The sequence below is a fragment of the Centrocercus urophasianus genome, unplaced genomic scaffold (assembly GCF_019232065.1).
Source record: "Centrocercus urophasianus isolate 14NV4802_14NV808 unplaced genomic scaffold, USGS_Curo_1.0 seq_10, whole genome shotgun sequence".
NCBI lineage: Eukaryota > Metazoa > Chordata > Aves > Galliformes > Phasianidae > Centrocercus > Centrocercus urophasianus.
Genome location: NW_024884142.1, coordinates 86714571 through 86728393, shown reverse-complemented (window position 1 = coordinate 86728393; position 13823 = coordinate 86714571). Strand labels below are relative to the sequence as shown.

Below are 13823 nucleotides of genomic sequence, written 5' to 3'. Positions count from 1 at the left end.
CACTGCCATGGGAAACTTGTCATGAAACAAAGAAGAGCAGCCAAGCATTTGAGGCCAGGCTGAATGGGGCTGTGAGCAACCTGGTCTATAGCAGGGCATTGGAACAAGGTGGTCTTAAAGGTCCCTTCCAACACAAACCATTCTATGAACCGATTGTTAAATGCTCACTGAGAAGGTCAGCTGCCTCCTTGTTCTCCAATTTTAAGAGCTATTTCATAGTAATTTAAAGAAAGACATCCACTTTTGCACTGACATGCTTAAAGCATTAGTTCATCCTCCTATCTGCTGGCTCCTTAAAGGAAAGGATATCTTTGGGAGGTAGCTTCTCTAAGGCTTGCTCAAAACTTGCCAGAGCTCATTTATTAGTGCCCTGAGGCAAGCCTTTCATCTTTCAGTCACATAATGACAAGAGAACTGTATTTTAGATGGCTCTATTTACATGCATCAGCAACCCACTTAAAATACATTTTTATTTTTTTTTTTTCACTAGCCAGTGTGAGCAGTGACTTCTCATTGCTCACGACCAGTCAGCAAGTATTTCAATAGGTTTCCAGAAAGCTCAATTCCCCTATGAAACTGGTATTTGAAATCTTGCTGTAAACACACATGCGATGCTCAGGAGGATTCTTCTCAGTATCAGCAGAACAGATTGGGCCTTTTATGGAGATACCATTTCTAGACAAAAAATGAATGCAATGTGCTAGCACAACTTCAAAGGAGAAAGCAACAAATCAAACCTTTCCCAGGCCTTTCAGCATGACTAATATTAAGTTCTAGCAAAAAGACTAAGAATCGCCACAAAAAAGCAGACAGAAGAATGAGTGCAGAATCAAAAATCTCTTCAAAGGTGGTCTTGATTTAAATAGAAAACAGTTTCGTGAATGCCATCAATTGCAGTATAAGAGAAATTTATTCTTAGTTTTCTAATACCCAAATTCCCTGCATCATGGGCTGCCATTATGGGGGCACTCAGGCTGAGCACACAGGCTCTGGCTGGGAGCCTGGCCAGCTCTTGAACCAAGAGCCCTCAGAGATGGCACTAATGGCTTGAGATGTTTTTAGGATAGCAGAAAGTCTTTGTTCCCATCAGGGGACTCCAAGAGCAAACACCTGTGACTAAGTGACTGAGGCACAATGTAAGGGGGGGGGAAAATGCGTGTTCACTAGAAACAAAGACAGTGTACAAAAATAACTGCACTTACATGTAGGTAACTAAACTCTGCTATCACACTGTGACTGTGCTCTTACTGGCTCAGTTCCCACAGACTTGTGTTACGTGGTCCAATTTAAGCCCACGTTCTCCTGCCAGCTTCTGGTCTGTTACAGCAGCCAGGGGGCCTATGCCAACTGTCGGGGATTAGTGGACTACCTGTCTTTGTGTTCTGCTGAGTAACTGTTCTCTTCCTGAAATACTGTGGTAACATTCTCTGATAAATGCACCACTTCTACAGACTAAAAGGCCACATCTACCTCCAGCGCATGGTAATTCCTCCCAATAAAAAGCTGGGGAGGCTTATCTGGAAGCCAGTCTGAAGAGTATTTGCTGGAAAAGTAACAACAGATGAAAGGTGTTTTTATGTCATCTCCAACACAAAGGTGATTTAACTCTTGCCTGGATTTAAATACCTTTCAAGGCCTGTGTAAAAGATAATGCAATTGTTTGCTTACAAAGATTTTTTTATCTCCAGTCATGCAGCATCTACCTTCAAAGTGGTACCAAGTTCTCAGACTAGATACCTCATCTCTTGGAAGTGAGATCACTGTTAACTTAAGCAAAAACTCGATGTGGAGCATAGACTAGATTTTTAAAAAGCAAGTTAGTTGTTATCTTTCTTAATGGATCTTCACAAGAAAGCTTCTAAAATATGCTTGACAAAAGCAACTTCGTTTCAGTCAATGACACTTAAAGTTACCTCAGCACAGGTCATTGTACAAACCAGGCTTTCAGTTTGAGATCCAACTTTGTAAGGCTGTGTGCTGATGTTCAGTCTCTTGAAAGAATGGGAACTGTTGCAGAATCTGGTCTCTAGATGAGAAGATATCACACGTTTTTACTTCTGTGTAGCAATTTGCTGTAGATTCCTTTTTCCACTTCAGATCAATCTCAAATGCCTTTTAGAAGTGGTCACAGTATCATTTCTGTGGAACACTCTTCCCCTAAAGCAGAGAAGAAGGGGAAAAAGCTCGAGTACAGGACAACAGTGTGTTCCCATCCTTATTTATAAAGAAGTGAGCAGATTGCTTCCCTCTGAAGCAAGAGGGCAACACGCTTTACAGATGATGTAATCCCTTAAAATCAACCCAAGGGAACAACAATCATCAAAGGCTTACTGACAGTGGCTGGCAGAAACCAAGGTTCCTCCACATTTATTACAGGGGTGTTGAGCAGTATCCACTTCTTTCTTGCACTGCAGGAAAGAACTTACGGAGATAAAATGTAATTATTTTGACAAGTTAAAACATTGTCAAAGGCTTGGCCTCAGTTCAATTCCCTATTTGCACGGACTCAGGCACAAAAGCACCTAATTTTCCGGAATAAATCCGATGCTCTTGAAAGCATTAGCTCGACTTTGATGAAAACAAAAGCCTCTTTCACAAGCATCTCTAAAACCATGACTTGTAACCAGTTCTCACTTCTACAGATAATTAAAGGATCTTCCTGTAATCCAGAACATGCTTGCATATCCAGAGGCTTAGAATTAAAAACTCTGAAGGAAATAGACCCTTCTTTTTATTAAACTGCACTCGCAGAATGAGATGGTCACTGAAAATGACTAACATATGCAGCAACAAAATAAGCTGAAGTAAGCAAAACCATCCTTTGATTTTAGTAACTTCAGTCCTCCTGCAAAGATTCCCATTACCAGACAAGTCACACATAGGTTCCTGAGCTGGCTGTTTGCATCCTTTAATTGGCACAATTGCTTCTGGAAACCAGAAGCATTTGCTGATAGGCTGGGCTGCTGCATTCAGTGCTTCTGAGTGCAGATACTCTATGCACATCAGTTATCTTTTAATGCAGCAGCCATGTTAAGCTGATTTTTTTTTTGTTTTCAGAAGCATTTTTTCTCCCCATCATGTATCAACAGACACCTTTGAGCAGTTGGCAGTTTGGCTTAACTCCATGACAACGTTTATTAGGAGTTGGTAACTACAGTACAGATGCAACAAGTGCGAACTGTACTCTCAACAAGAGCATTAGCAGTACGAAGCAGAGCTTTGAGTTCAGTGTTTCTACGAAGCATCCCATGAACAGAGTACTGAAGTGACTGAAAGCTGCAGGACAAAGTCAAAAAGCATGAAATATGTCATCTTTTTTCCCCTAAGTGAATTTCTGAAGGCTTGTTTGTTTTAAAACAATAGCTATAGCAGTATTTTTATTATAATTGCTTAGTACCATCTTCATTTTCCAGCAAGTACACAAAGAACAAGCATAACATCGCCTTTAAGAATGCAGCTTTAATATTTCCTTGTGATTTTCCAGCAATAATGTCTGAATTTAGGCAACCAGAAATTGATTTTCCTGCCTTTTTCTTGACAACTGCAATTTAGTATAGCACTGTAATCCCTTCCTCTGCTAGTCACCAGTACTCCTCTTTAAAACCTCAGTCTCTAGTTCAATCCTTTCAGCCCCCTGGTGCACAAAGTTTACCTGCAGCCCTCTCTTTACCTTTATCCTCCATGCACAAGTGAATACAGTCAAATCCTTCTGTCCCTCTGCTCACAGAAGACCTCTCATGCCAAACCAATTTGTAAGTGGCCAAAAATCACACTGAAATAGCAGCAGCCTTTGCACCTGCCAAGTTAGTAGTGTAAAACTTGTGTGACTTCTACACAGCACCCGTACACCTCAGAACAGTATTCTAGATTAAAAAATGGCTTGAGTCCTTAATGTGCTATATTGTAATATTAAGATGACAATTTGGAGTATCCAGGAAAATTTTCAGATCACAGTATCTTATTACAGCTTAATTATGGACGAAGTCCATAATTCTCTCTGGGTTTATCTGCATTTCAAAAGCCAATCCAAAAACATTACATGTAGGTCACTCCTACAGAGTGGCTACTGGCAATTTAGCACCTAAGGGCTTTCCAAAAGCATGCGGTGTTGCACATCAGCTGGTTACTGGGTACTCTACTGCAGCAGCTGAGCCTGTGTTTTGTGTTAGAGACCTCAGCAAATGTGAGAATTGCTTCTAATTAGACTGTGCTTATTTAATGTCAGTGACAACAGATAGCTATTGAAGTGGATTGTTTTGCCATATTTAAATGCTAGCGCAGACAAGTCTTGTATGGCTCTGGCTTGTTTTCACAGCTTGATTATTTACTTATTTTTTTTCTTAAAGCCAAAACAATCTGGGCATACAGTACAGCAGTAGCATATTTATATAAAAAACAAAGTGTGGTTTTAGGTATGCATGGTCCAGTATCAATTTCAGCTACTGGGCTGTCAAGCATAAAAACTTTTGTAAAAGACAAAATTTTCATCACTTTACCAGAGGTAAGCGTGCAAAAAAAGTCAAAGCGTAGTGGGCACGGGTCTATTTTTGACAGTTGTATTTATTAAGCTGGTTTTTATCTATCTGTTCAGCTGGCTGATATCCATGTGCCTCATGTAACATTTGAAAATGCACAGTTCACAAATAGCTAAAAATGACTGGATAGTGGCTGGTTGCATTCTTCTATTAACATAACAAGCAAAAGCTTCTAGAATTAGTCCTGCTGATGCACTTCAACTCTGCCCGAGGCAAGGATGGCAAAGGTCCCCTTTTCTAGTATGCAACAGTTCAAGTACTGAAAGAATGTTCTGGTATTTTTCATCAATATCTGCCTAACCAGAAAAGAAACTGCTCGAGTATTGCTAACTGCACACAGCAAGTGTTACTTTAACATTTCAAATAGAGCAGCTTAATTATTTACCCAATATCACATGGATTCTACAGATGCATTGCTGATGTTACACGTGACCGAAATCAATACTAAAAGCTAAAATTTTGCTAGGTGCAGTCTTAGTATACATTGGCTGCTTTCTGAAGTGAAATGTTAAAATTGCATTCTTCTAAACCCCACTGAAGTATATTATTTATGTAAATATTTATTAGATCCATTAATCACACTACAGTATTATGTTAATAAAGCCTCTCACTGAGAATACATCAGCATAACATATGAAGACAACAAAACCTATATGGAATTTTATTACAACTTTCCAGAAATATGCTTGTGGCCCACCAAATTCACACAAGTACTGTAGAATTGTGAAGACTTGTCTTCTTAGCGTACTTGGTGTGTAAGAATAGTTTCTTGTTCAATTCCTGAAAATAAATATAAGCTTTCAATTGAAAGCATTAATTTTCCTAGTTTTCCAAAGTGGAGTCAGGGGAGGAGGATACTCTACACTTGTAACAGTCCACTTTGGCATGAAAAAGCATCTCCTGTCCCGCTATTTGTTCAAATCCAAGAGATGTTTTCTTCCAGTGAAATCCGACTGTGGCGCTCCTTTCTTTTCAGCAGCTCAGTCTGTTTCCATGGCAGCACTGCGGGATTCCTTAGCCACCATCAGTCGCATCAGCTGACTGTGGAACTTCTCAATCTTCTTTACATCCTGTGCCTGGTCTGTTCTATACAGCAAGCACTGCAAGAGAAAGTTGCTTAATATCAGATTCCATTTGCACTGCTTTTACCCCACTTGCAGCTGCAACGAATTTGTGCTCGAACCAATGAAACAAGTATTTCAATGAACGTTTGTGGTATGTTGCTACCATGTGGCAGCAGCAATACGCATCTACCTTCTTTTAAAATGCCTGTTTAATTTTCTTTCAAAGGTTCTTGCCTTCTGTTTTGAAAACAGTGAAGCTCATCGTTTCTGTTATCTTTTCTCTCAAAGGTGGTGAAACTTGGGCTTTAAAGCTGTCTTTAGGGGCACACTTGGTTTAGGTTGAATTTTATCTAGAAAAGGGTTTTTCACTATCCTGTTCTCTATATCTTGAAAGTATATTCTGCCTCTAGCGGTCCTTATGCACTGCTAGTGACACAACATCAGTATTTCCCACTGGATAGGATCCCCCTCCCCTACGCAAAATCCATTTTAAAGATAGTTCTAATGAGGAAAATAACATCTAATTAAGATGAAGAGGAATTCCTTCATGTGACAAGCCTGTAAATGCAAAAGGAATGAGAGCAATATGTTGGTGACTAATCATAAAATGGCTGCTTAGCTTTCACTGCATGAGTAATTTCTTATACCTGCACAGCATCAGTTTGACTGCTCAGACCTACGTAACAACTACACATAACAATGCTCCATCCTCCAGCACTCTGAATGCAGCAACTTTTGCCAGCAATGAAATCCTCTTTTAATTCAGAGGTGAGCAGTAGAGAAAAACTTATTTTTTTTCCCTCAGCTATATTAGTTGTACACTTAGCAGAAAGGAAACCCTTTATTTCCTCCCTTTACAAAACAATCAGCATAACAGCCTTCCACAACTGGCAGCAGGTAAGAAGGCTTGAAATAAAAAAGCTGAAGCTTACAAGTCACAGACACCAATCTTCCATTACTGAAAACTTCAAACTGAACTGCCTTTTACTTCCCTGTTATCAGTACACCATGATCAGTATCTCAAACTAAGCCCTGTCACTACTGTGTCATTATTGGAATTTTGCATCTTGCCTTGGAAATACCAGTGCCAGGCCACTCCTGGGAAGGGAAAACCAGGTTTTTTCCAGATCTCAGTGTAAGGAATGGGCATACTACTGTTGCTTACTTGGGCTGCACAACAGTAACTTGGCTGTAATGTTATTACCAGCAGAACTTGTTGCTGGCATGTACTTCTGCATGTAGATAAATTCTATTTCTACCTGCTGTCCTCTTCGAATCCCTCGTGAGTTTAAGCACCCTTCCAGACTATTTAGAACAAGAGTAGTAAGTAAATGCAGCTCAAATGCTTCTGAATGCATAACAAATGGCTGTGGTACCATAATATTATTTCAGAGGATGGGATCTTTGTGCTGTGAATGAATGTCACGTTTCACTGTGATAACACTCTAGTGTCTTCTCATCACAAAGCAGCAGCTTACCCTACAGATTAAACCTGTCACCACTTTGAGCAAAGTGAAGGGACCACACTCAGCAGTAAATGTGTTTGAAGATGCTCCTGAAACGCTGCAGCAGGAAGTACCAATGTAGTTCCATGAAGATGGATTTTTTTTGTAGTGCTCAGATAACTGTTTTAGGATTCTACAAAATCAAAGATATGGGGAGACCTATAAAGGATACTGAAGTGTTTGTTAGAGCTTCTTGTGGACTATGTAGAGCTGAACTACAGAGGTCAGTTTCAGTCACCAGAAGGAAATTAGGGAAACCTGAGCAAAACAAGGTTTTAGGAAATTGTGAGGTACTCAAGGCAATGGCTAAGAGCTTATACTTGCAGAAAGCAAATACTTGAAGTCCAGTAAGCCCCAAGAGCATGTTCTGTACTTACAGCTACATCGTCCGTTACTTTGATGCAGAGGTTCCCATCACAGTGTCGATATTTGAGAACAACTCGCACCTGAAATGACAAGCATTTTAAGAATTAATATCCAAATTACTTGCTGTAGAACATATGGGGGAAGAGTGCCTGAGTTCAGACTGCCTTCATTAGACTTCTGCACTGCTTCAGTTTTGCTGCCTCTCAGTGGACCCCAACTCCACTGTCTATTGACCTTACAGACAAGATGGTTTGGAAGCTAATCACCACACTTCCACATGCTAAATCAGTACTATAGTAGCAACAGGTATGTTACAAACTACACTAAATACAGCAGTGGCACGTGCAGGGACTCCACTGACAGGTAAACAGATGACAAGAGTCCTACCAATGTAAGACACTCTCTCACTGTGTATCACATAGTTTTCTTACAAGAAACCTTAAGAAAATAGTTCTGTGTGAACAATTGAAAAGGCTTGACTGAGTGGGATAAACTCAGCACTACTTCTTTTCTTATACAGTATCTAACTATGTATTAGGTGAGTATGATGTAAGTGTTCCAGTCACTACAGTTAATTCAGTAGCTACATTCATGCAGACTTGAATCATGCTAATGCTTTCATAAGCGGAGAGGGGAGACATAACAAAACGCTTCTAGTGTAATTTAAAAAAAAAAAAAAAAAAAAAAAAAAAAAAAACAACAAACAAAGGGCTCTTTCAAATTGCTTTCAAGACTCAACAAGGCTAGGTTTGAAGTCAGGAAGCAAGCATTCTACTTGCTAAAAACGGCTCCTACCACAGTAACCTGCCCTGAGATTCAACCTACCCACAGCCCTTCTGCATTCTTCAGTTACAAAAGTTCTCAAAACCATTGTGATAAAAATCAACTCTCAGCAACTGACTGAGCATTGAATGAGTCTTCCTGAATGCAGAACAAGGGGACTTCTATTGTTTCTGATCTCAGCTGGCATTAGTATCTATAAACAAAGCAACTTGTGCTTTTGAGAACATTCTGAACTAAGACAACCCATGCTATAAACGTGTCTTTGTTGACCTATGATGTGGTCAACAATCACCATGACTACAAAATGTGTTTTGAGACTGTCTCTATGAGAGATCTCTTCACAGACTTATCTTTCTTGTTCAAGAAAGCCTTCTGACCACAGCACCTGTGTAACTACATCTCTCAGCCAGGCAGGCTCAGCAGCACAACAGAGGCTGTTAGAGGCATGGACTAGGTAACTTGCTCCCACTAAAGCAAGGCCACTTGCTGTCCAGCCTCATCAGCTCCCAAACAACACAGACCTGTCTCCCACAATTCTTAATTTTTTGTTAAGTGCAGTTGCATACAAAAGCTTTTCAGGCAAGTAAAAGAAGGGTACTCCAACTATGACTCTGGAGCCTACATAAACCCTCTCATAAATAACCAAGTTGATAGCCACAGCAGAGTGTGAATGAAGAGAGTGCCTTAAGGTCCCTTACAAAGAGGGAAAGGTGCTTCTGGCTGCAATGGCAGCCTTTCCAAACTCTTAATTTAACTGGATATTGCAAAGCATTATGTAACAAGTTATTTTTAGTTTCTTATCAGTAGGTAGGAAGCAATTGCATAAGAAGTGGTTATTAATGCTAATGGCAGGTCTGGGACCCCCAGCACAAGAAAGAAGTGGAAGCTTTGTTCTGCCTAGAGGAGGCTCTGACCTTGTCATGGGCCTCCAATACTTAAAAGGGAGCTTATAAACAGGACGCGAATCAACTTTTTACATAGGTAGATAGAAAATGAACGAGGGTGAACAGTTCTAATTAAAAGAGGGGAGATCTAGATTAGATGTCAGGGAGAAGTTTTTCACTGAGAGGATGGTGTAGCACTGGCACAGCTGCCCAGAGAAGCAGAAGATACTGCAACCCTGGAGGAGCTTGAGGCCAGACTGGAGGGGGCCCTGGGCAGCCTGAGCTGAGGGGGGGGGGAAGTGGCCTGCTCATGGTTGGGGGGCTAAGACTGAACGGGCTTTAAGGTCCCCTTTAATTAATGCTATTCCAAAATTCTATGATACTACTTCTGGTGAATGAAACTAAGCCTTTCCTACTGGTGTCTTCTCAGGCTTGTGAGTCCTGTTACCTTCTGTAACTTTTTGGCTGAAGGTTTTTAATGTTTGTGCAAACTGAAGACAAAGGTTACTGGAAACAAAAAGCAATCATATATTAAGAAGTTAATTCCTAGACTAATTACTCTCCAGGAAACAAAGCCCTTCCAGTCTGAAGTGATGCTGTAGGCAACAATGTGACATGGGAGTTAATGCTTTTGGTCTGGATCTGCAGAGGTCCCTCCCAACAGCTCTGGATTCCTTTAATTCAAACAGATACAGCCTCATACGCTGTAAGCCAGTTCTCAATACACTTTTATTCAAGAGAACTGCTTTAATCCCCTTCCCGGATGTCACGGTGCACCTGCTGTACAGAGGCACCACAGGTCAGCGCGCACACAAGTTCTCTGAGATCAGGTCCTCGCGGTCCCCACGTTTCACGGGTAACGCGGTTCCCTGGGCAAGTTACACGGGAATTTCGTTCTACTTCTCGGAGCGTGACGATGATGTATCAGCAAGGAGCCCCCTCCTTACCGCTCCGTTTTTATCCTTGAAGGCCACCGGGATTAAACGCAGGGAAACGCTCTCCTCCGCCTCGTGCAGGGCGCTGGCAGGCACGCGGCCCGGAGCGGCCGCCTTACGGCGCTGCTTCCCTCACCGGGCGGCTGAAGAACGCGGCGGCGAGAGCCCCAGGTGCGCCACGTTACTCGAGGCCTCCCTCGGGAGCCGGAGGCCCGGCCCACCCGCCAGGCCTACTCGGCCCGACGCTGCCGCCACCCACCTTCATGGGATCGGCGAGGTAGAGCTTCTCCGCGGCGCGAGTGAACTCCTCCCAGGCCTGGTAGTGCGGCATGGCGGGCCCGCACGGCGACTCGCTACCCGCCGCTACGCTCCGTTCCGCTCCTCCCGGCGCCGGCAAGATGGCGCCGTAGGCGGGCGCTGACTAGCCGCGAAAGGACGCCTCCCATTGGCCGGAGGGAAGCGGCTGCCCAATCACGAAGTGCGTGACTCAGAGTTTGTGGCCCGGCCGGGACGGCCCAGCCGGCACAGCGACCCCGCCAGGAGCGGCGGACCGCGGAAAGGTTCGCGCCAGGTGGCGGCTCTGCTTCCTCCGTGTGTTCCGGGTTCGAGTCCCGCGGCAGCCCGGGGTTGGGCGTTCCGGTGGCTAACGGGATCCGGCCTTGAGGGGGTGCGCGTGACCCGGTCACCGGTACCCGTGTGGGAGCTGAGCGACAGCTCCAGCCTAGCATGTGAGCAGTGAGACAAACTGTGAAATTACAAGAAAGGCACGGATGTGGTGGGCATACGTTCTATTCTTGATGATAGTTTTGCTGTCGTGCTGCTTGAGAATCCACCTTCAGAAATGTGTTGTCTTCCAGATCAACAGCTCTTAATCAAAGGCGATAGATACATTGGCAGTCTGAACCAGCTGTCCCAAACACAGAAGCTAGCATGGAGGGAGCACTGCTCCGCCATCTTACGTTGGGGCAGCCATGTATAACTGCAAGGTAGGAATTGCTTTTTGGTAGTTTTATAGACAAGAAGGGCTGTAAATATGTGAAAGTGAAAGGTGTGGGAGGTGCAAATCCTGTAACACAGCCCGGCACTGCACAGAACCGTGGCACACCAAGTTTGGAACCTGTTTTTCAAATCAGATGTGGATATTTTCTTTCTGAAGGAGGAATCCCAGCTTTGGGTTGTCTAGTCAGGAGCAACTTAGGGTTGATTTTTAGAGGATTTTCATCTTAATGTAAGTGTTCAAGATCTTTTGTACTTCAACACAAGAGCTGGCTTAAGAGCTTGTCAGCACGCAGTTATTAGCCTCGTTGTTCATAATTTCTTCAGTTAAGCCAATGTAACAGAGAATGGCTAGGACAAACAGCACATCTTGAGATTCCTTTTTTCTTAACCAACATGATTTCTGAAATCCAGATTAGTATCTTCTAGAATTCTTGTATGTGCATACTTTTAGATGGCAGACTGCAGGAACCAGGGCAAGAAACTAAAAGAAGGATTTCTTCATTGCCTGTGGTGTGTCCCTCTGACAGTCGCATACAATGTGATGTACAGTTCTACATAGCGTGTTCTTGGCTGCAGGTTTTAAGGATTTCCTGCTCTCTGCCACCGCCACCTATGGCCCCACACTTGTGCTGCCACAGCTGTTTGTGACTCCAAGCTGGGGATCAAACCAATGACCTCAAGTGGATTAAAAGCAGCACCATTTTTAGTAACGCATTTTTTAATCAAGGTTGGTTCATTTTTCCAGTTGACTCTGTGGCCCTATGGACTGCTGTGCTGACATAGCTGTTGAAAGTGCACCTTTTTTGGTGGCGAGGCGGGATGTGGGAATTTCTACTGTTTTTGCTGGGTTGGCAACAAAACCAGGGGGTTGTACTTTATAACCCCAGCTCTCCTGGAAGAGAAGCTGTTTGCTGAAATCTCAACAATTAAAAAGATAGGCTGTTTCCAAAACTCAGTAGATGTCTGGAACCAAGAGCTGGTGTGCTGCTTCACTGTGTTCTCGTGTCCCTGAAGAACAGAATGTTTTCCTGACATGTTTGGAAAGTAACCCAGACCGTTGCAGTTATTCATGTGTGAGTTGTATTTTATGTGTGTCCAAAACTGTGTTTTTCAAGTAAGTTCTGGTGAATGCAGCAGTAGTAGAAATCTTACAATGGGCTTTTTGTTTGGTGAAATAGAAAGAACAGTTGTTTATCACTGTGTGAAATATTTGATAGTTAGCCAATAATAATTTAGCAGTTAGAAAGAATTCTGCTAAAACACACATACTTATCTTGCTTACTTTTCTTGAGCTCCTGCTTTCTTTCATGCAAGAAATCATTCCAGCAGCCTAGTGGCTATTCTGTCATTAAGTAAGTGAAATTAGGAATGCTACAAAACCTCATTGATCCCTCTGTCTCCTTTTATATCCTTGCTATATTCCCTAGGCCACTTTAGATAATGTCTTCTTAGGTTGGATTTAAGGCCATTGAGAACTATGAAGCAATAATATAATTACTTGCGTGATGAAGATTTTTTTGTGTGTTTTCCCTCAGGCCTTTCCCCCTCATCCAGCGTGTATATACATGATGAATGATCTCTCTTTGATCGTGCTTCTACATGTATTGCCACTGCAAGTCCTGCTCTGTGTAGTTATGTTCAGGCACCTGGATTCCACATGGAAAGGCTGTTGTTTTCTTTACGTAGTGTCTTCCTTTGCATAAAGGAAAAAAAATAATGAAAGAAAACAGTAGAATAAGACCTTGCACTTAAAATATCCACTGAGATCTTGAGTTTAGAAAGATCATGGAAACTGTAGCCGCTCAGCATTGCTCAGGGTTCAATATTTTGTTCCTGTTCACTCATTAATACTCTATTTAGCCTAAAGCAGGTACCGTATTACTATTTGCAAGTGTATTTTTCAGGTAAGTGTATTGAATTCATTAAAACAATTCTCTATCACCACAGCATACTGCTGGTGGTTCCTTCCAGCTGAAAGTAGCTTTGTAGAGAACTGTGCGTTATCGCGATAATGATAGTTGTGATGGAAAACAATAGGACAAACTCTGATCTCAGGTGGATTGGGTTTTTGTTTTTCTTTTTTCATATCTGAAAGAGTTTAATTAGGAACAAAAGTTGATGCTGAGCTGATGATGCTGTTCTTCAAGAGCAACATGAAGTCAGTGGAGTTATACAGGTCTAAAAAAGTTTTAATAAGGAGCTAGTTACAAGGCAATTACTACTGCCAGGAATGCTTCGTGCTTTAAGGAGATAGAGTCAGTTCTGTCAAAATATCTTCCCTTTGGTGAAATTAAAGGAAAACCATGGGCATGGTGATTTCACGTTCCATTCTTGTGTGTGTGTTCTAAAATGGCTTGGGATTTGTAATGATGCAAATTTTAATTACGCAAGCTTATTTATGTGCATAAGGATGCAGATTGATGTTGAGGACAGGAAGCTCAGTGGTTTTTGACATCTCATTCGTTTTCGAGCCTCAGCACCCATGAGAACTGAGTCTGCAGTCAGAAGCAGTTGATGCTCCTGGATGGGTTATAACATGCCAAACTGAGCTACAGTTTTTTCATTCTGCAGCTCTTGAAGGAGCACAAAACACACTGCTGCTTTCTATAGGTTTTATGTTTTAAACAGCTTGGTTAATGGTTTTGCTGGGCTGAACAGCATATGATTAATTACATCAATGCTAATTTCCTACCTTTCTTGTACATAAGCATTTAATCAAGTGATTCAGATTCACCTTGTCCTAACAACAGCA

At 42.2% G+C, this 13823-nt stretch overlaps 1 protein-coding gene across 1 annotated transcript; it reads right to left on the bottom strand.

Annotated features, from left to right (window-relative positions):
- Positions 1-3110: 3110 nt before the first annotated feature.
- On the bottom strand, positions 3111-10473 carry SRP9 (signal recognition particle 9). Its single transcript, XM_042809760.1, has 3 exons — positions 10332-10473; positions 7482-7550; positions 3111-5635 (listed from the first exon to the last, which is right to left on the bottom strand). The coding sequence occupies exons 1-3, from the start codon at positions 10401-10403 to the stop codon at positions 5516-5518; spliced, it is 261 nt and encodes an 86-aa protein (XP_042665694.1). The 5' UTR covers positions 10404-10473; the 3' UTR covers positions 3111-5515.
- Between the last annotated feature and the right edge of the window lie 3350 nt (positions 10474-13823).